This window comes from Ambystoma mexicanum, chromosome 1q (genome assembly GCF_040938575.1).
Source record: "Ambystoma mexicanum isolate Mex_15411 chromosome 1q, UKY_AmexF1_1, whole genome shotgun sequence".
Taxonomy (NCBI): domain Eukaryota; kingdom Metazoa; phylum Chordata; class Amphibia; order Caudata; family Ambystomatidae; genus Ambystoma; species Ambystoma mexicanum.
The window spans coordinates 1344931033-1344952107 of record NC_090922.1 but is presented as its reverse complement, the minus strand read 5'-3'; the positions used below and the strand labels follow the sequence as shown (position 1 = coordinate 1344952107).

General features: G+C 44.8%; 1 protein-coding gene across 2 annotated transcripts in view; it reads right to left on the bottom strand.

The window, feature by feature from the left end:
* EPS15 (epidermal growth factor receptor pathway substrate 15) overlaps positions 1 to 21075 on the bottom strand; it is a 1698287-nt gene that overhangs the window by 1351658 nt on the left and 325554 nt on the right. For both annotated transcript variants that reach the window (XM_069642214.1, XM_069642213.1), the window contains exon 7: positions 8771 to 8896. In XM_069642214.1, coding sequence (XP_069498315.1) covers positions 8771 to 8896 — 126 coding nt within the window. The remainder of the gene's footprint in view (positions 1 to 8770; positions 8897 to 21075) is intronic.

The window sequence follows — 21075 nt, the reverse complement described above, 5'->3', positions numbered from 1 at the left end:
CCTCACCCCCTTTCTTAGCTGCCTAGTCACAGATGCAGTGGATGCCATCTCACAACAAACTACTGCATCTCCTACTTTGTCCGTGCCACCAGCTTAGTCTAGGATACCAACCTATGGGCTCACAAAACCTCCAGCGGGAAATCTGTGACTCAATGGGGATGCCAAGTGAGCTAAACCCTACATCTTTTTCACTCAGGCTTTTTTCTGATGTTCAAGAGGGCCTGCGCCTACCCAGCTCCTCATTCATAATCGAGCACCATGTGTCTCACTTGGGGGCCAGGGGAGGGGGGAAATGGGCAGCAGGGAGTTAGTGGGGTCTGTGCCATTGCAGATCTTTGGGCGGCAGTTGGATGGGGGCGTTTGTGCCATAGCAGACGTGAGACCACCCACAGGTAAGGTGATGGTGCAATATTCCAGGTAAACCATCACTGAAATCAATATTGTCATTTGGTGCAAGTACAGCCACTATAAATAGGAGGGAATGCAGTATAGCATGGAGCGTCTCTGGTATCATACCTCCACCTCTGATGTTGGACTTTGGCGGTCAATATGACAACATTTTAAGTTCTTCCCATATCCATGGCAATAGAACTTTATTTATTAAACTTTGATATAATATTCACAATACAGTAATACAGATTGGAATAAAAGTATTTAAGCTGTGTTAAAAATATTTTTTAAAACTTTGAGTAGTTGTTTTATTTAAGACTTAAGAAGATTAAGATAAGTAATTTACAAATGGCACATGACGCCATTGAGCTCAAGCCAGATTCATACAGCTCATCGAAATTGGACATTCTCCCATTAACCATAAACTAAACCATCTTTACATGTTATCCATACAACAGGGAATATGTCAGGATGTTTCTCACAGACCTACTGTTAGTACTGGTTAAAGGAAAGACACTTATCTATTTGTATAGGGTTAAGGATCACAATACTCCTGCTGTTATTATGTATGCATTGATGTTTTCAGTATGTCCTCTGAGCTCTCAGGTTCCTTATGCCATGCGGGGGAAGGCAATCCAGTCCTATCTCTTTCCATTTGTATTCCATTTGTATTCTGCGCTTTGTAGTTTTTTCTTTCCCATTTGAAATTTAGGAAACCTACAAGCACCAAAACGTAAAGCAAAATGAGGACTGCATGGCCTTCTCACGTATCTACATGGGAACATTGAGAGCTCTGTGTCATCAGGGCAGCTCCAATGTGCTTAACACGTCACGCCTTGAAACACCTGTGTATAGGCGCGTTAAAAATGTCATATCATATCAATACATTGAACAAGTAGGTGAGCTTTCAGGACAGAGGTATGCAACCTTTCACTCTCCCTATATTTTGGACTACAGCTCCCATCAGTACTAGTCAGCATAGTCAATGTCTGGGATCATGAGATGCGTAGTCCAAAACATCTGTAAAGCCAAAGGCTGCAGACCCCTGTTTTAGGAGCTTGCAGGAATGCCTACTTGTCAACGATTGAGCAGCTACTCAGTGTAAGGCATCTTCGGAGCAAATGCAAAAGAAGTTTGAGAAACAGGGTTTGGAGAGCAGAAGCAAAAAAGCGAACATGAGCCAGTTTGTATGTGTATTTGCAAGAGACCAGCTACTGCAATAGTAGGTCAAGAGTGGGAAATCCACAACCAGTTGGGCTAGGCCCTCTGCTAAGTACATGTACAAAAAGGGAGAAGATGTCAGAGTTCGACACTTGTTATCCTACAAAGAAAACTGTTAAATATATTGTAAAGGTTAGAAGGTTTGATAGCCAGTTGATGGAGAAGGATAACACCAATTTCTAAGCCATCAGATAAGGTGGACCAATGTGTTGTGGTTTGTAGTCATATAGCCAAATATGATGCGCTGAAGACAAGGGACCCGCGGAAGCATGTTAAAATGAAACCAGTCTAAGAAAATGTTATAAGGGACAAAAAGCAGGCGCACATTGTTTCAGTATGGTATTGTTTTAGCAGAGCTGATGGAGATGAAGGCTAACAGAGGTTTCTGGAGCATGATACCCAAGTTCACCAATGTCAAATCTGTTAATAAAGAGACCTCAATCGCTCCAGCATGCTGCTTAAAACACTATTCATCTATTTTGTCCAATAATGAGAATAATCAAGCCCTTCATTATTAGGATAGTATTGTTTAATCACAGAAGCAGGAATATACTGAGATGTACCCGTAACCAGCAGTAGAGGACATAAGAATGCTTTTGAGGTTTAAAATGTGGGAAAGAGGGAGGTCCTTATGGAACCAAGGTCAAATGTTTTCTTATTGGAGGCCTATCTTGATCTGTTTTTACTGTCATTATTCAATTAGCTACAAATCCAGGAACACAGTTAGAGTTATCCACATACACACAAAAGGGTGACACTTTTACCCATATCGTTAGACCAATATCTCTTGGATGTACTGGGAAAAATATTGACAAAATAGTTGGTAATAGGAGAACAAAACGTGCCAGAGCATTATACTATTCTCACAGTTGGGTTTCCACCATGCATTTCCCTTATTGACATATTAAAAAGAGTAGGGAGGCACTTATATGCAGCTTTTCTGGATATAATGCAATCAATTGATTTTGTGGGAAGGGTGTTATTATAGTGGAAGCTAAATGAACTTGCCATACACTGGCTGCTCTTCTACAATTGACACAGCTAGCACATATTAACACAATAGCAGCAGTTGATGTGCAAGTTACTCAACTACATTATTCCCAGTTACGGGGGGTGTTGTACAGGGATGCTCATTGGTGTGATTGATATTTGTACTATTCTTGGCTGACCTGGATGATGTTTTGGCTCAGGCTCAGCCGCTTCTGAATCAAAATCTCTAATGTACACAAACGATAAAGCGCTGTTGGATAGGATGTTGTGTGGCCTACAAGCAAGGGTGGTAAAAGTAAGCAACATTTATAGTCTACATACGTTGGAGTAGAATCTTTCTAAACCAATGGTTCATAATTTGGGGAAAGATCAATGCCAGTATGTTTGAGGTTCTAACCAGGTTTAAGTATTTGTATTTTATTTTAGTTATTGAGTGCTTTCGCCAAAGTGCTTTACAAAAGATTAATTTACACAGTACAATCAAAATGAGAATGATAGCAAATCAAAAATCAACTAAACTGAAGAAAGAGAATGAAGATGAGTTTTTAATTGTGAGCGAAAAATATAATCGGTGGAAGAAGAACAAATAGAGAGCGGAAGGGCATTCCAGTTCTTAGGTTCAAGAAGCAGAAAGGAATGAAACCGGGAAGAGGCACAAGGTGGCTTACGAACAGGAAGAAGGAACAGAGATTCAGAGTCAAGTGAACGTGGAGGGGAATAAAAAAAAAAACTAAAATACAAAGCAGCCAGACCATGGCAGCTTTAAAAACAAAGCAAAGGAAATGAAAAATAAGATAAGAGATCAAAAGAGCATGGAGGCAGAAGGAAGAGAAAGGGTAACAGAAGAGCGAAAAGATAACAGAAAAAGCACACGAGTAAAGTTGAAAGAGTGTAGCAGAGTAAGATGAGTCTTAGAGATACCTAATAAAATAACTGAGCAGTAGTTTAGACTAGAGAACAAGTAAATAGATAAAAAGTGTAGTTGCTGGAAATTAATGGAAAGGCAGAGAAAGCCAAAGGTTATAAAGATGAAAAAGAGCATAACAAGCAGTATTTGAAATATGTAGATAAAAGGAGAGAGAACGATCAAAGATGACACCAAGATTTCAAGCAAAGAGCTAAAAGGAAATAAAGGACAGGGGCGGAGACCAGCGAGAGGAGAGGTAGGGGAAGCAGAAGAAGATAGAAAGAAAAGAACCTCAGTTTTAGAGGGGTTGAGATTAAGAAATCGAGAGGCCATTCAGGACTTGACCCCAAGCAGACACGAAGAAACAGTGCGATTAAAAGGAGGAGAAAATGTCGAGAAAGAAAAAGATTTGTATATCGTCAGCATGGAAATGGCAAGACATTAAATGAGGAAATAAGATCAGATAGAGGAATAGGGTACACAGAAAAGAAAAGAGGACCAAGAACAGAACAAAGGAGCTGGTAAGAAGAAGCCTGACCCGCCCAAAAAAATAAATAAGTGCGGCCAGAAAGATAGGAATTAAACCAGTTGAGCACAGATCCCTATAATCCAAATAGAAAAAAGCAAAATAGTGTGACCAACAGTATCAAATGAAGCAGAATGATCAAGCAGCTTAAAAACAGAAGACTGTTTGTCATGTCTGCATGAAAATAATGAGTTCGAAACTTGTAATAGAGCAGATTCAGTAGAGTGATAAGGACGAAAACCAGATTGCAAAGCAGGAAGAAGAGAATGGAGGAAGCAGCGAAATGGGACGGAAAATTGAGGAAACCGAAGGGTCCAAGGAAGGCTTCTTAAGAATAGTAACAATAACAGCATGTTTAAAAGAGGATGGGTATATGGCATAGTCAAGTGAGCAATTAATTAGAACAGAAAGGTAAGAAACCAGAGCAGGCTAGATGCACGAAATCAGGGCAGAGGGAATAGGATCCAGAGGGGACTCTGTAGGGAGGGCCTTAGTCAAAAATAGTAAAGTATCAGAATCCGAAAAGAAAAACAGGAGGAAAGTGAAGGGGATATGACATAAGACAGAAGGAGAACAAGAAGCAAAAGATGAACAAAGAGAAGTTACTTTAGAGGTAAAGAAATCAGCAAAATGAATGGCGAGAAGAGGAGAGGGAAGGGTCTGGAGGAAGAGAAGAAAGAATGGAGCTTAATAAATGAAAGACATTGAGGATGATGAGAAAGAGTAAGACGAAAAGTACTGTTTCTTAGCAGTGAGACGAGAAGAACCATAGGAAGAATGAAGAGAAGATAAATTAAGTAAATCTTCAGTAACACAACAATTCTTTTAGCGACATTCAGCCTTATACAAGGCTGATTGAAGGGAACAAAATGCAGAAGAAAGCCGATGTATCTTGGGGCCGGAGGAAGGTAGGAATCACTCATGTAAGACTCTGGACCCAAGTAGGTAAAATTAGAAAGCTTCTTTAATGTTGCAGGTTACAGTTAGAAAGATAAGACATTAGTAACAGGTAGGTACATCTTTCTAGTCAGTGCTCCCATTCTGCCGTCCACAACTGACATGTCTGGAACCCTCAGGTCCCTCCAGGTTCCACATTCCCTGCATTCTATAATGGCTCATGTGCACACTCTAGTTACAGTCCAATTCACAACACAGGCCAGGTTGAGCATGGAGAAAAAGGACAAGAAGGATAACAATGAGCAAGCGTGGAACGTAAAACTGACTAAATATGAGTGGAGGCAGAATCAACAGAGAGAAGAGAACTGACTAAGAGGAGGAAGCGCAGAGAATAGAGAGGAAGAAAAAGTGGTAGAATTAAAACCAAGGTCATGACGCAAAAGGGAAATAGAAGGGAGGGAATTCGAATGATTATCAGGAAGAGGAGGATGAAATGAAAGTAGAAAATGATCAGCTACCTAAGTGGGCTGAGCTGCCACAGGGGTATCTGGAGAATAAGAGGTGAAAATTAAGTCAAGCGACGAGCCCAGATCATGAGAAGGAGAAAAAGAAAGCGGAGCTAAATGGCATGAGTTACAAGGAAGCAGAGGCAAGAGTAGTTTTAAGATGAAGATTAAAGTCTCCAAGAATTATAAAGGAAGAGGAAAGAAGAGTCGAGAACGACTATAAAAGACAAAAGAGGACGAGGACCACAATGGAAAATAAGAAAAGCAATTGAACGTGGATAAGAAAACTGAACAAAGTGATATTCAAACAAATAAAAGAAAGAACATAGTATTGTTGGGACGAGAGATCATGAAGAATGGAAAACAATACCCGTACCGCCTCGTTTGCCATGACTATGAGGGAAGTGGGTAAAGCTTGTAGAAGCAGTAAGATAGGAGGCAAGATTAACAGTATTATCAGGAGTAATCTGTTTCAGTAAGGCATGGAAACTGAAAATTAGAATGAAAAAAAGCATAAAGGATAAAGTGAAACTTTGACAAGCTGAGTGTACATTTCAGAGGCCAATAGATAGCAGAAGATAATTGAAAAGAGAAGGGAGGATAAAGTAAATGAGTAATATCACAAGTGCGCGATGATGGGTGAAGAGCAGATTGAGCGCAATATTGGATGGGTATACATTGTGGCCCAACAGTTACAACGAAAGAGAAAGAAAAAATGACAAATAGATCCGAAAGGTAGGCCATGACTAAAGCAACAAAGTAAGCAGTCAGTGAGTGTACCTAGAGCTCACATGGGCGAACAGGGGCAAATGGGAAGAAACAAAGCCCTTCGAGAGTCGCCCTTTGCTGGGACGCCCAGGGCTGAAGATGCCCTAGAAGCTCTTGGCGGTCATGTGATGTAAATGTGACCACACCAATCTGTGAGGGGAGGTGGGGCCGAACAGCAGCACCTGCGTCGGCTGTGAAGGAGGCCCGGGGAGGACAGAACCCCTCAGTCAACACATATGGGGCACAGGCAGTAGAGGAAACTTGCAGGTAAGCAGTGCAGGCTGCAGATGAGACTCTGCACCGAAGAAGAATGCGTGAATCAGTATTATGACCTAGGCATAACCTTTGCCTACAATGGGGGCTCATAAGCAATACAATTGCACAACTGATGCCACCTAGGATAACAGCATTCATAAAATGTCATTTTAATTATAGTGCTCACATTTTCAATAAATAACTGGAAGTGTAAATTGAAAGTTACATCTGCAAGGTTATTTGGGGCTAAATTATTGAAGCTCTGAAAAGATAGTTTAGAAGCAACTGCCCAAAATAAAAGTCTTCAAGCAATGGTTGGGGATCCCCACTATACACCAGTCTGCGGCCAAGGATTTCAAACAGATGTGTGTTCAGTAGGATCATTGGTGAAATCTGCCACCCAAAGGTGCGCCTATAGCAACTGTGTGTTCCCCCATAAGCACACATTCAAAATATTGAATGTCTAATGATATGTTAGGCATGTGGGTAAATAGCTATGCACTGGTAGATGCCTCATAGCATGAAATATACTATATCTTAAAATATCAGAAAAGATGTTTTCATGGGGCACAATTCAGATCATTGACAATTAAGGAAATAATGGCAGACTTAATCGGATGAAAGCTCATACTGGTAGTTCCCTGTAGTTTTATGTTACCTCAAGATCCATCAGCCATATTTAATAGATGTGACGCGCTAGCGCTTAGAATGTTTATAACTGCGCAGCAGCTCACTTGAATGTCCTCAGACTAAGAGATAGAAGAAAGAGTTTGAGGGTACCATGACATGATCCATTTTGTGGCAGTCAGATGAAGGGAAAGGGGGACCTTGCTAATCTTTCTGCTGAAATTTTAAATACACAGCCCTAATGTGGCAATTACTGAGACTGCAATTCCTACTTGAAGCAGAGAATAAGACATCATATGCATGGATGTTCAAGAGGCATTGAAAAACACAATTGCTCTTGTATAGGCTGTGGAGGAAACAGTTGTATTTAACGCAGGTTTCAAAGGAAGTAGATTGAAATGCTATTTGAAGTGAATTCTAATTAAAAAGACAAAACATACTGATTTAAAAGAACCATGCCTTATTTCAATAACTGGCCTGGTATAGTTTGACTCCATTTTTAATTACATATATGCTGACATAATGGAACTTTGAAAATTGGCCCACGGAGGCAGTGTTTTACTCGCACGATAACCCAAACTCTGCACACATGTATGCAACCTTGCGTATTCTGCCTTGAGGATGTTTGCGTTTTGGGTGAAAGCCTTTAAATGGCAAGTGATGAACTGAACAATGAATGCACATCGGCTCTGGTATCTCTTTAAGTTAACACGAGTGACCTTGGAAGATAAGCGACTGCCCACCTCCACAAAAGGTCATAGTGCTAATTGGAAGAAGTAAAATCATCCCTAATGAAGTCATAAAATCTTCACCTGGTTGCATTACAATGAATGTTTTTAAAAGATTACATAATTTGTAGTACAGGGCGAGGGCAGGAAACAGTTTTGCTATTGTTTGGGGATGGTATGTCATTTCTGTGTTTGCCCTGCAGTGCAGTGATTGAATACGCACCAAACTAACGTCACCCAAGTTTCAAATCCCGAGTTTGATTTGTTCTGAAAGGTGATTTAAAAGGTGATTTAAGATCTGCCACAATAGACAGGCAGAAGCCATACATGACAAATCATTTGGTTATTAAGTTAGGTTTTTTCTAAAGGTATTTTACAGTTGGACAGAAACCACATTTTATGGGAAATGTTTATGTTGTGGGGTAATCTCTGTATATGTATTCATTTTTGTTTTTAGAATGGGCAGACCCAAATAAAGTTTGCTTGATGATTAAGAGGAGGACTATACAGAGGCCTAGTTGGAGAAGGAAAACTCTGCTTCATTGTCAATAGCAAGGAGAGGGGGAGTACCAGACATTGTCGAGAAACACATTTGAAGCAGATTACCACCATGTATGACGATCACAATTGAACTAACACTGAACCTTAAAGGTCAATTTCCTTAAAGAAGTGAAAATACAAATCTAGAATTCTCTTCCGAATGGGTCATCCTTTATTTCACTTCTTATGATGTTGGCCCAAAGCACACTGCTTTGCACAAAACCAAAGTTGTACAATTTGATTAGAAGGGTTTGTACAACTGAAAACATTTTAATGAACTGAATAATGTGAACACATGCAAGACAATACAAACAATGGACAGAGCTGGAGTCCTGCATTAAGAACAACCTTATGCCACTTAACATGATAGATATACCTTCGTATAGACTAACAAAGTTGACAAAATGACTCTTACTCTTCCGAGGACATCCACAGGTAGCTTGGAATTCAGCAGCACGGGCTTCACTTTATCCCCAGACAGAAATCCATTCACAGGAATAAGGCTGTCAAAGATTACATCATACTTTGTCTTTTCTTCTAACTGAAATGCGAGAAGGTAAAACATATATCTTAGCATGCACATAACGGTAAAGCAGCAAGCATTCTCTCAATTATTCAAGTGATTACTGATTAACAAACAAAGTATGTAACCCAACCACCGTTGTATTGCAAGAAAGGCCCCAAACAAGAATAATACATCCAAGAATGGCCTGCCATAAAGAGAACGCCTTTTTACCTACTGCATTTCCTGTGTGCTAAGGGAGGAATAAACTACAACTGGAACGGCCTTTGATGTTGAGACTGAGCCATAGCTATTTGCTGTCCTGCATATTGGCCTTGCTCAAAAGCAGTGCTAATGGTAAACCGTGGGCCTTCATGAATAGCAATATATTGCTAATCTGAGATTACAGATATATTTTATTTCTATCATCTCAAGGTGCCGAGGATGTTTTTATTGTCTAACTAACCACCCTGTTCATCACCAGTGAATTATAGCAATTGTCAATATTTTGGCAAAACTACATACCTTGTCACCAGAACACTGATGACCACCTGCTTTCTAGCACTTGCTGGCAGAACTTAACACGCCCACAGTATTTAAAGTCTTTCTCTGGTTTCCAAAGTATGCATAGACAGAACAAAAATCGGGTCAAGTCAAACATATTGCTTATATCCACATTCTAGCATATTATCCCCAATTGATCATCCGCTCTCAAACCTTTATTGAGCCTGTGGTTCAGTATTTGGGAAGGTCATTTCAGATACAGGTTTCCATTTTCTAACAAACTCTCAGAGTTCCCATCAATCCTTTGGTCTCTCATTTGTAGCTGAAGAAATAGTTAATACAACAGATTCCTGAAAACACTCTTGCAGGGAAACTATTTAGGGATTTTACCTTTTTTTTTTTTTTTTTTTTACATTTTTCTTATTTTTCAATATGGTTAAAGGGGTAAGCCAATTACTTCCTTTGCTCAATTCCTTACAAAAGAACAAGTTACTTTCTTACCTGGTAACGTTCTTTCGATGGGATGGTCCGGCAATGTATTCCATACCTATGACAGGTAATCACCACAGCTGTGCTGCTTCGGAATTTTAGGCATCTTCGTCAATGACGTTAATATGCTGTCCTCGAGGGCCTCTGTCATGCGTGCCAGCTCCTGGAAACACTGGCATCGTTTTAGGTGGAGCGGCCATTGAATGTCCCATCACATGGTTCACTCGGGTGAGGTGACGGTCTAGTCTTTTTTACTTTCTGTTGCTAGCGCGCGGCTGGCTGGTAGGTATTTATTTCCGGTTCTCCCAGCGAACCACGCGTTGCAACGTCAGAGTTTTTGGTTCCGCACGCTCCTGTGTTTTGTTCCACCGCTCATTTTCTCCGCTAAGGTCTCCGGACCTCAGCCCCTCTCCGCTCACTTCCTCTCGCGTACTCTTACGCCTTTCCTGCTTGCCTCTTCTCCGTCTTCCTCTCTTCTCTAGCGCTGTTGCGCAACCTGACTTGTACTATTTACCTTCTCCCTTTCTTACCGCTCGATCATTTCTCCTTCCTCTATCTTTTCTTACTGGTTATTTAACCTTCCAGTACAGCCAACGTCCTGTCTGCACCTACCTTCGCAGAACGTTATTTTCCGGTTTAGCCATTTACTTCCATCTCACAGGACCAGGCTCCTTCCTGCCTGGAGTTGTTCACTCCGGAAATGACGATTCCATCAAACTAAACATCTCTGTATTTGTATCCGGATCATTCATCCCCTGTTCTTCGTGCTACTTCCAGCTACCAAGGAGAACTCAACTGGCATTGGTTTGTTTTTTAGCCTACGGATTTTTCCCCATAATTTTTGCCTGTCGCAGTGGAAGGGCCACAGGGGCTACAGCTCACCGGTGGCCACTGTGGCTTCCTATCGCGATAGGTACTCAGCTCCATCTCTACATCAGTACCGAGAGCCAGTTCTCTTCAACACAGATTCCAGCTCAACAGGTGAGGAGTCGGAGGAGGGTAGTGGGTCGGAAGAATTCCAGTTAGCTATTGACAGCCTCCGTCGAGCCGACGTCACCGGATGTTATATGTAGGACGCACAACGCCCGTAGCATCAGTTATAGTTTTTTCCCAGAACGTGTGGCACCAATCTTCTGCCAGTATGACCACAGAAAGCCTTGCGGAAATGGAAGCTGCAAACGCATAAGAAATTCTGTAGCGGGGCAGGTAGGGAGGGAGCGATATGGAATACGTTGTCGGACCATCCCATTGAAAGAACGTTACCAGTTAAGAAATTAACTTGTTCTTCGAGGGGATTGGGTCCACCGACATATTCCATATCTATGACAGACTTCCAAAGCAGTACCAACTTATGGAGGAGGGAAAAGAATTTAGAATATAGAAATTTAGAATGCCTAATTAAATTGCAGAGTAAAGGACCACCTTGCCAAAGGCCAGACCCTGCCCATGGATAGAATCTAAGAAGTAGTGTCTTATAAAAGTATGGACCGAAGCCCATGTGGCTGCTTCACAGATGTTACGAATAGGAACACCCCTCTGCAGGGCAGTAGAGGCAGCCATACCCCTAGTAGAATGGGCCTGTAAACCTACCAGAGGGTCCTTACCCGCCAAGCGGCAACATTCAGAAATTGCCAAGATAATCCATCTAGACAAAGTCTGCTTAGTGACAGCTTGTCCCAAATGCCTTCCAGCGTAACCTATAAAGAGCTGATCGTCCACTCTGACCCAGGACATGCTTGAAATGTAGAAACTTAAAGCTCTCCTAGTATCCAACCTATGGAGCCTCTCTTCCTTACCAGGAAGCGGAGGAGGATAAAATGCCGGAAGAATGACCTTCTGGCTTAAATGAAATTCCGACACCACTTTCGGAAGAAAGGACGAACCCTAAGGACAACCCTGTCCTTATGAAACACCGTGAAGGGTGGCTTAACAGAAAGTGCCTGCAACTCACTCACTCTGCGAGCGGAAGTAACAGCAACTAAAAATACAGTTTTAAGGGTTAACAGTCTCAAAGGACAAGAATGTAAAGGCTCAAATGGAGCACCCATAAGGAATTTTAGAACAAGGTTCAAATCCCAGCCGGGCACCTGGAAAGGTGACGGTGGAAACACATTATTGAGCCCTTTCAGAAGCTGAGAAATTAAAGGAATTGTGAAATAAGAACACTCCTCAGACGAGCGCTTAAATATGGACAGTGCCGCCAGGTAACCTTTAATGGTACCCACTTGCAGGCACTTGTGGGCTAACGAAAGCAAAAAAGACAGAACCATAGGAATGTCACATGAAAAAGGATCCGCATTCTTAACCCTGTACCAGTCACAGAACTTTCTCCAACGGTAAAGGGACGTCTTCAGGGAGGTCCCAATCCTTATACCTCAACCTTTCAGAAGCCAAGCGTGAAGGTTGAGGGATCTGACCTCTGAATGGAGAACCAGACCCCCCTCCCGTGAGAGCAGATCGTCTTGGTAGGGAAGAAGGCGTGGAGGGCAGATGGACAAGTCGAGAAGGTCCGGGTACCACGTTCTCCGGGCCCATGCCGGAGCAATGAGGATCATCCGGGAACCGAACCTCCATAACCTCCGCAGCACTTGCGGGATGACGGGGCCTGGAGGAAACGCGAACAGCAGTGGGAAGGACCACTCCACCACGAACACGTCCCCCAAGGCTCCTCTTGGAGGAAATTCCCATGAGCAGAACTTTTCGCACTTCCGGGTTGACACTGGAGGTGAAGAGATCCACTTGTGGGGTCCCCCAAAGGGGAAGATCTCCAGGAGAATCTCCAGAGCCAGCTCCCACCCGTGAGAGATCACGCTCTGCCGGCTCAGTGCGTCCGCTGTCTTGTTTTCGTCTCCGGCCAGATGAACTGCCGAGATCGAAATTTCCTGCTGGATGGCCCAGAACCAGAGCTGCATCGCCTCCCTGCACAGAGGAAGTAACACTGCCCCACATTTTTGTTGAGGTAGTGCATGGCCACTGTGTTGTCCGTCAGAATCAGGAGATTCTTCCCACGCACAGTCAGCAGAAAAGCCTTCAGGGCAAGTCTGACGGCCCTCAGCTCCAACAGATTGATAAGGAGTCTGGACTCTGACGGAGACCAACGACTGCTGACTGTCAACTCGTTGGCATGAGCTCCCCATCCCCTGAGGGATGCATCCGTCACGATCGTCACCTCCGGCCAGGGTAGCCAAAATGGAGCCCCCTAGATTTCCTTCGACGGCCCACCACAGACGGTCCTAGGCGACCGAGGGCGGCACCTGAACGGGGTCCGACATCCTGCCGGAGGACTGTGACCACTGCATCTGGAGAGCCCATTGCAGAGATCTCATCCGCAACCTGGCCTCTGGCACCAGAAGAATGCAGGATGGCATGAGGCAGAGCAACCTCAAGAACTCGAACGCCGGGAGACGCTGGGCATGTTGAAACTTGTGCACCATCTGCAGAATGTGATGAGTCCTCACCTGGGGAGGTTAACACTGCCCCAGGAATGTGTCTAGCACTGCTCCGATGTACTGGAGCCGCTGAGTTGGCGTCAAATGGGACTTCTTTAAGTTGAGGGAAATGCCCAGCTTGTGAAGGGAGTGGCAGGTGACTGACAGATGATCCAGGACTTGCTCAGGAGAGCGCACCCTGATCAACCAATCGTCCAGGTAGGGGTAGACGTGAATCCCCCCTTTCCTGAGATACGCTGCCACCACCACCATGAGCTTGGTGAAAACCCTCGGAGCGGAGGTCAATCCGAACGGCAGGACCCAAAACAAAGTGCGAGTCGTCAACCGCAAACCTCAGGTACTTCTTGTGCTTGGGATGGATCGGCACATGAAAGTAAGCGTCCTTGAGGTCGAGAGACACCAACCAGTCCTGAAGTTGAAGGGCCTGGAGGACTTGAGAGAGAGTAACCATCTTGAACTTGTCCTTCCTGAGGAGCTTGTTCAAACCACGCAAGTCCATTATGGGTCTCAATCCCCCGTCTTTCTTCGAAATCAAAAAATAAGGAGAATACCATCCCTTGTTCCTCTCCGCTACAGGCACCAGTTCTATGGCGCCTTTCTCCAGCAGGGATTAAATTTCCTGCGCAAGGTGCGGATCCGGCCTCTTCAAAGAGAGATTCCCTGGTGGATTGTTGTGAGGCCTCAGCCGGAAAGAAAGACAGTAGCCCAGAACCCACAAATCTGAAGTAATGGCACGCCATTCTACAAGATGCTGCGCCAGTCTTCCCCCAACCGGCAAACCATGGGACATGGCCTCATGACTGAGCTAAAGCGGCTGCGGCAGTGCCTGAGGGTAAAGAGGCAACTGCCCGAGTGGCTGTGGCTCCTCGAGTACCTTGTTTTCCACCTCTGGCACTCCTACGGTGGCCCCTTTGACTTGCAGCGCCTCTCGATCTACCAAAGAAAGAGTAGTATCGAAAGGAACCTCCCCTCCATTGTTGTCCCCTAGGACGAAAAGGCGAAGGTTGGCAAACTACAGCGCTCAACGACTTTACTGCAGCTTTGGAGGTCTGCAACCTCTCAAGGCTCTCATCAGCCTTGCTGCCAAAAAGATGTTCACCATCAAAGGGCATGTTGAGAAGCCGGGCTTGCACATCAGGAGCAAACCCTGACTTCCGCAACCACGCAAATCTGCGCATTACGGTGCTCGCTGCCATGGACCTGCTTACACAATCTGCCACGTCCAGACCCGACTGAACGGATTCACACATGGCATCCTTGCTATCCTGAACAAGAGTAAGAAAGTCATCCCGTTCCTCCCCTTTGGGAATATGTTCAGCTGCCAAAGAGACAATTCCACAGAGTATGAGTGAAATGTGCTAAGGCACACACAGAGGTTGCTGGCTGTAAAGCCATACCCCCTGAAGAAAACACTTTCTTCACCCACCCATCAAAACGTTTGTCGTCCCCATCAGGAGGGATGGTAGGGTAGGACGCCTGTTTTGCTGGGGCCATAGCCGCCTGCACCACCAAACTCTCCGGAGTGGGGTGCGTAGTCAAGTAACTGGGGTCGCTACGGGCAGGACGGTATTTTTTCGGCAAAGACTTGCCCACTGCTGGGAGACTCTCCAGAGCGTTCCAAGCCACAGCCACCCTTCTTTGCAAGGCCATATGGAATGGCAGTACTGGATCAGTTGGTGGACCTTGGTCCAAGATGTCTGTCAGGTCATCCTGCAGAAAATCTCCTGGTGGCGCAGACCACCGCAAGTATTCCGCGACTCTCGACATGAGGCGCGGGTACGAGGATTCAGCATGCGTACCCGGGTCAGGCCTGCCAAACTCAACCTCCGGGGAGGTGTCCAGACCACTGGCGTCGTGCAAAGACTGACGCAAGTCTTCTAACTGGCTATGACCAGATAATAGGTCATCAGGAACCTCCTCAGGCACCATACCATCATCAGTCCCTTCATCCACCTCAGAAATATAGTCAAAAGGCTGGAATAAATCCCTGGATGAGGGCACGTGTTTGGACTTGGCCAGAGCCTTCCTCGGGGTTTTGACTGGTTTCCGGGGCACCTACGAGAAATGGCGCCAATGGTTTCGACAGGCCTCGAGGCCGGAGCCCCAAGCGTGTCCTTCGACAGCCTCGGCGCCGATGGCTTCCTCGGAGGCAGAGCCTCGAGAGATTCCTTCAACGGTCTTCGAAGACGTCCCAGGCTCCAACGATCTCAATGACGTCAAGGACCGGGTCCTGGAGCGGGCATGGCTAGAGCGATCCACCTTGTCCGACCGGGACCTCGAAGGTTCCCAGTGATGGCGATGACTGCTCGAGCACGTCAGTGTCTCTAGCACTTTCCCTGCCGGCGTCTTTCGACGGCGCGGACGGAACGGAGACCTGCGACTGAAAAAGTCACCATCATCTCCTTACGGAATGAATCCCATGCCGCAGGAGTGGAATGCTTGGTGGGACAAGCAACCCGCCGACGGGCGGAGTCCTCGGACGAGGAAGGCGCTTCCGTGAGTGCCTCGAAGAGGCAGAGGAATGGCGGGACCCACTCCAAGTTCGAGACACCCTTGGACTTACGCCAGCGATGCGCAGAGTCACACCTCAAATCGTCAGTCAAAGCCCAGTGGATTTCGACTTCAGGGGCTTGGACACCTTACCGACAGAAAGCTTCTTACGCTCCCGCAAGGCCTTCGAAGTTAACGCCTGGCAATCGTCCCAATCATCCGTGGCGTGGTCCTCACCGAGGCACCAGAGGCAGGCGTTGTGCGGGTCCGTCAGCGACATCTTGGAACTGCAGTCCCAACACTTCTTGAAACCTGGCCGCGGTGTAGAAGAAGACAAAACATCATGGAAATCTTCACAAACAAACGGGTTCGAAGAACCGATGGAACAAACTCAGAAGAACCAAGGCGCGCCGAAATCTCCGAAGCGAACACGTACGCGGAAAAAACAGAACTGAGGCTACGGGCGTCGTGTGTCCTACTCATAACATCCGGTGACGTCGACGGAGGCCATCGAGGACAGCGTATCAACGTCATCGACGCAGGGAATTTTTTGAAGCAACACAGCTGTGACGATTACCTGTCACAGATATGGAATACGTCGGAGGACCCAATCCCCTCGAAAATGGCATTCAGGAGGGCTCACACGAGTCCGTCTTTTCAACTTTTCAGTTGTAGTAAAACAGGATAATACATCTGTGTGCTCAAGAATTATAAACCTCCTATATTCATATGCCTGTGGTGCTATGCCTCTTGCCTCACATTATACCACAGTCTACAAACATATCCACATATGTCTACACTATGTTTTGGCCTGTTCTTTCAATCAATCAATTGACTTTTTGGCCTTACTCAGGACTGCACTTTATAAAATCCTAATTCATCATTCAACTTGCATAATGCCCTCCGGAGCGATCTGATAAGGACTGCATAGAGGTTGAAAAAGGGCGGCAGTAAGAAAAAATTAGAACAATGTAAAATAGTGGCAACACCAAGCTGCTCATTAATCTCTTTTGAATTGTTTGTGTCATCAAAAGTAGCAGGTACATGCCACATCTTAGCACCTAGGTCACTCTCCTTAAGATCCAAAGCCCCTCAGATACGATAATGAAGGATCTATAAATAATGTGGGCTGGAATCTCCCCTTCTAGAGGGAGGCTAAGACTGATTTTCAAATAGTTCTCCCTCTCTTTAATGGCAGAGACTGGATACAAATTTAGAAATGGAAGCAGCCCAGAGGCATTCCAAGAGATTGATTGGCTCACAGCTTCAAAGCCATCTGTGTGGCTCTATCAAGAATTAGACACGAGTGGCCACTTGTGGTTTCATGACCTATCTAATAAGATCTATATTTTAGGTTTATTTTCAAAATAGTTTCATGGAGCTGAAGGCAACTATCGTGTTGTCCTCGATATGCTATCTTGTGAAAATGCCCTTTCTTGCTTGCGAAATGCAAAACACATTGCTGCTGCAAAGCACAGGTGCGTCATTGTCCACCCTGCCCTAGTGGAAACTAATGGGGAAAATTCTCATTTCTGTGCCTATTCCTCCCAGCCCTTTTACTGGACTTTAGGACTTTTTAATTTTAACCCAGGAATGAGGGAGACCTTTTTCTCACTCTCTCATGTGTTTTGATCCGATTCGGATTATGTGTTTCCACTGTTTTTGAAGACTGACAAACTCAATAGGCATCTACTTTGTGTATGGCGACACACGGCACTTTCAGTGCAGTGTCACAGAGAAATACCTTCAGATTTCTCATAAGGTTTAAATACCTTTTCTTGGGTGAACTGCAGTTCCCAAAAATAGTAAAGTGAAATTGACTTAATTTATCTTCTCTCTTTGTAGGTCCAGCATACACCATCTTATGTGGAGTGCTGGGGGTTACCTAGTAGCCCCTTATTCTACTCTCTCATGTAACATCTTTATGTTACCCTCACTACGTTAAATGGCTGGTGGCAGTGGTTTAATGTTTCCTACTATTGTGCTTTTCTACCGCAGGCTGAACCCTCAGCTGCAGCACAGCATCCATGGGTGAACATTTTGTCAAAATGGCCCCGTTTTCTTTTTTCGCCATTTTCAGTTTGAAAGGTCTTTCTTGGCTTTTACTCTGTGCCTCAAAACAGATTCAAGCCCTTTGTTTGTCCTGCCTTTGGCAGGCTTCAGCCCTGAAGCACGCCTCTGGCTTCAGTTTGTTCGAAAGGACAGGTTGAGAGGAAGGATCCCGAAAATCCCCTGTCCTTTGTCTCTAGGAATGCCTGAATGCAACCAGTCCTGATTGGCTGGTTGGCTGTCCTTTCAGGACAGCCACCCTGCTGGATGATTGACAACCTAGGATGTGCATGAATGGGAGAAACCTGCTTAAAAGTTGAGGGTTTTGAGACTAGATGCAGAGTCGACAACTGGGAGAAACACCAGACAAAGAAACCGTGAACGAAGCTTGCTACAGTCTCCTGGAACTTTGAATTGCCCGGTGAAGCCCTGCTGCTGTGCTGAAACTCCTTTTTCATTTCGACAGATGCTCCGGAAGGAATGACTTCTCCCCTTGGGTAGTTGGACCAACTAACCCAGAGAGGAACTCCACTGGACCATCTTCCCTGACTGGCTGTGCTTCTCCATTGCTGTAAAAACCGAATGCCACGGGTCAAGTAATCCGTAGTCGAGTGATACATCTGATGCAGTAACTAATCCGACTAGAAGCTCCAGGAGTCTCCCAGGAACCCTCCCGAAGCATGATAACCAGATCCCGATTCCCCTCACCAGAGTGCAGGATCCAATGAGTGAAGGAAGCCCAACCGGTATCCAAGATCCGCGCTGGTGCTGTTTGCTAAGCGCTGAAACCACAAAGTTCTGCTAAGCCGAAAAGATCCCGTAGCTGCTGACAAGCTCCCAAGTGCCACTGCAGGAGCCCTCCAGAAATCCTCTTTCTTGTCCCCACGACTGATGCTCAGAAACAGGGGTCTGTACTGCTGTAGCAAGACAGAATCCAGCTGGACCACTCTTCTTCAAACCAGAGGTACTGTTTAGGTTTGGGGTACTTACCTCATTACCTTTTTAGCTGTGCTTTTCTCAGTTGGTAATTGCATTGGCTTAATTTTAGGGTTGATTCCAACTCCCTTCTCACAGGCTAAACAACTTGTGACCCTACAAATGATTTTCTAACAAACTCTAACTTTGTGCAAGACTTTGATTCTAAGAAGCGCCTCAGGCCGATAGACTGTTTCAAATTGACTTTGGCTGTCCTGGCTCCCTGAAGACTCTTCTAGCCCATTGACTTTGATATTGTTTGTCCCTCATAGGTGGTAACTCATTCTAGAATGTTACTGCTGGGAAATGCTGGTCTAGATTTCATTGGAAGATTTAGTTGTCCTCACATTTACTGAGAAAGCGTACAAACATTTTCATTCCCTAAACCTTTCCTTTCTGCACCCTCAGAATCTGCAAAGTATATATAAAAATGCTGTTACTGTCTTTGCGATTGAAGTCACCTCGGGGTGTAGGAATTGTGTAAGCAGCATAACCAAAGATTATCCACTACCTTGTTCTGATTTTGAAAAGTAATTTCAGAGTACAATTTACAGTGTTACAATGCTTATTTAAAAATTGATATAAATTAAATAAATAACTATTTATAACAGAAACCTTGAGTTTAAGTGTTACTTGTATTTACGGATTGCATTTGTACAGCTCTCCAGCTCACATTTACCCCTCTTGAGATTGGCCTGGCTGCTCAGTCACACTACCAATTTGAATAGCACAGACCTATACCAAAAGGTGGGTTACCCAATACCAGGTAAATACGTGTTGTGTAGTCTCACACAGTGTGACTGCATCAATTCTTACCAAACAGAAACTGAAGAGGCGTAGCTCAGGACATGCAGAAGCGGTTTGCAGAGTAAGCAACTACCATAATCCTGCATGTCCCAGTCAAAAATTAGTAGATCGCAAATTACTTCCTTATTCAAATCCTGAAGGCTATATCACAGCCCAGTGGCACTAACCTAATGTACATTCTGACCTTGAGCATGGTCTCTACCATGGTCAAATGTAGGCCAGGCACCACTGAACTCCTCATCTTAACTCTTGCAACTACTTATACCGCCTGCGGCTAAGACCTTCCCAAAAGATCTCCACAAAAATAATTGGAATAGTAGAACCCTGGCTGGCAGGCCCGTTTGTGGGCTATTGGTGCCTTTGTATGTATGTGGCCCAGGAAGGGGGTGGGACTGTCTGATCCCACTACACATCCATGGTGCCAAAGTGTCCTGTTGTGAGGCATGACTGAAACCAATAATTGTCCCTAATTGTATAACTACTGGCTGTTTGAATTATGCAGACGTGTACGATTGGTAGTCTTTGACTTGCTTCCAGCCTGAAGAGGATCCTCGTGCAGCTGTTTCTTTAGATCAGCGTTTCAGCCAAGAATCCCTCATAGAGGAACAGTCTGACTGAAGATCCGAAGACTACTCCTGAAGGGGCCTGGTATCCCTTCCTGTGTCTGGTCTGTTGTAGATCTGTTAGACAACCTGATCTCCGAAGACTTTGAGCGGTGCTTAAACCCTTGGACTGGTGGCACCAACCAGTCTCGACACCTTCTCGAAGATCTAGCCACCCTGAGCTTTCGGAAGTGTCCCGGGACCACCCTGTGGACTGACCAGCTCCTTTGTGGGCAACTTCTTAAGAACTGTTGGCGTTTCACGGTTGTACCCGAAACTTTGGTAGTCACCAGCATATCCTACAAGTAGACTTACCTCTGAATTTCAGCATCCCAGCCTCAAGGGATCCTGTCCTAGAGAAGCTTCTGTGACCGCAACTGGAAGGACACCTGTCCTCACCTGTGTGTGGAGACCGTTGTTGGACCTCTCCTTCCTGTGAAGTGTGCTGAAGACGCCTATATCAGTGCAACTTGCACTTCTTCCCCATTGGGAATACGTTCTTCGTCTCCTAACCTTTCATTCCACTGCCTTTTGGTCATCATTGTGTAGTAACTCCTAAAAATACAGAAACACCTTTACTTACCGTAGTAAAATTGTTGAATATTGGGATCCATCACCAACACAAATACATTATACTTGTATATCTACAGAGACTCTGTTCCGGTGAGAAAAACTGTGGCACAAGGCCCCATTCTTTCCGGGTTTCAACTACTTGAGGTAGGGAAATTCATTTGTGATTTGGTTCCATCATTATTGCTTTTATTCTACTTACCTGCTAGCTGAATAAGTAACTTTTAATGCATTTTTAACCTATGGTGTATTTGTATGATAAGAATATTGTGCATTAATACCA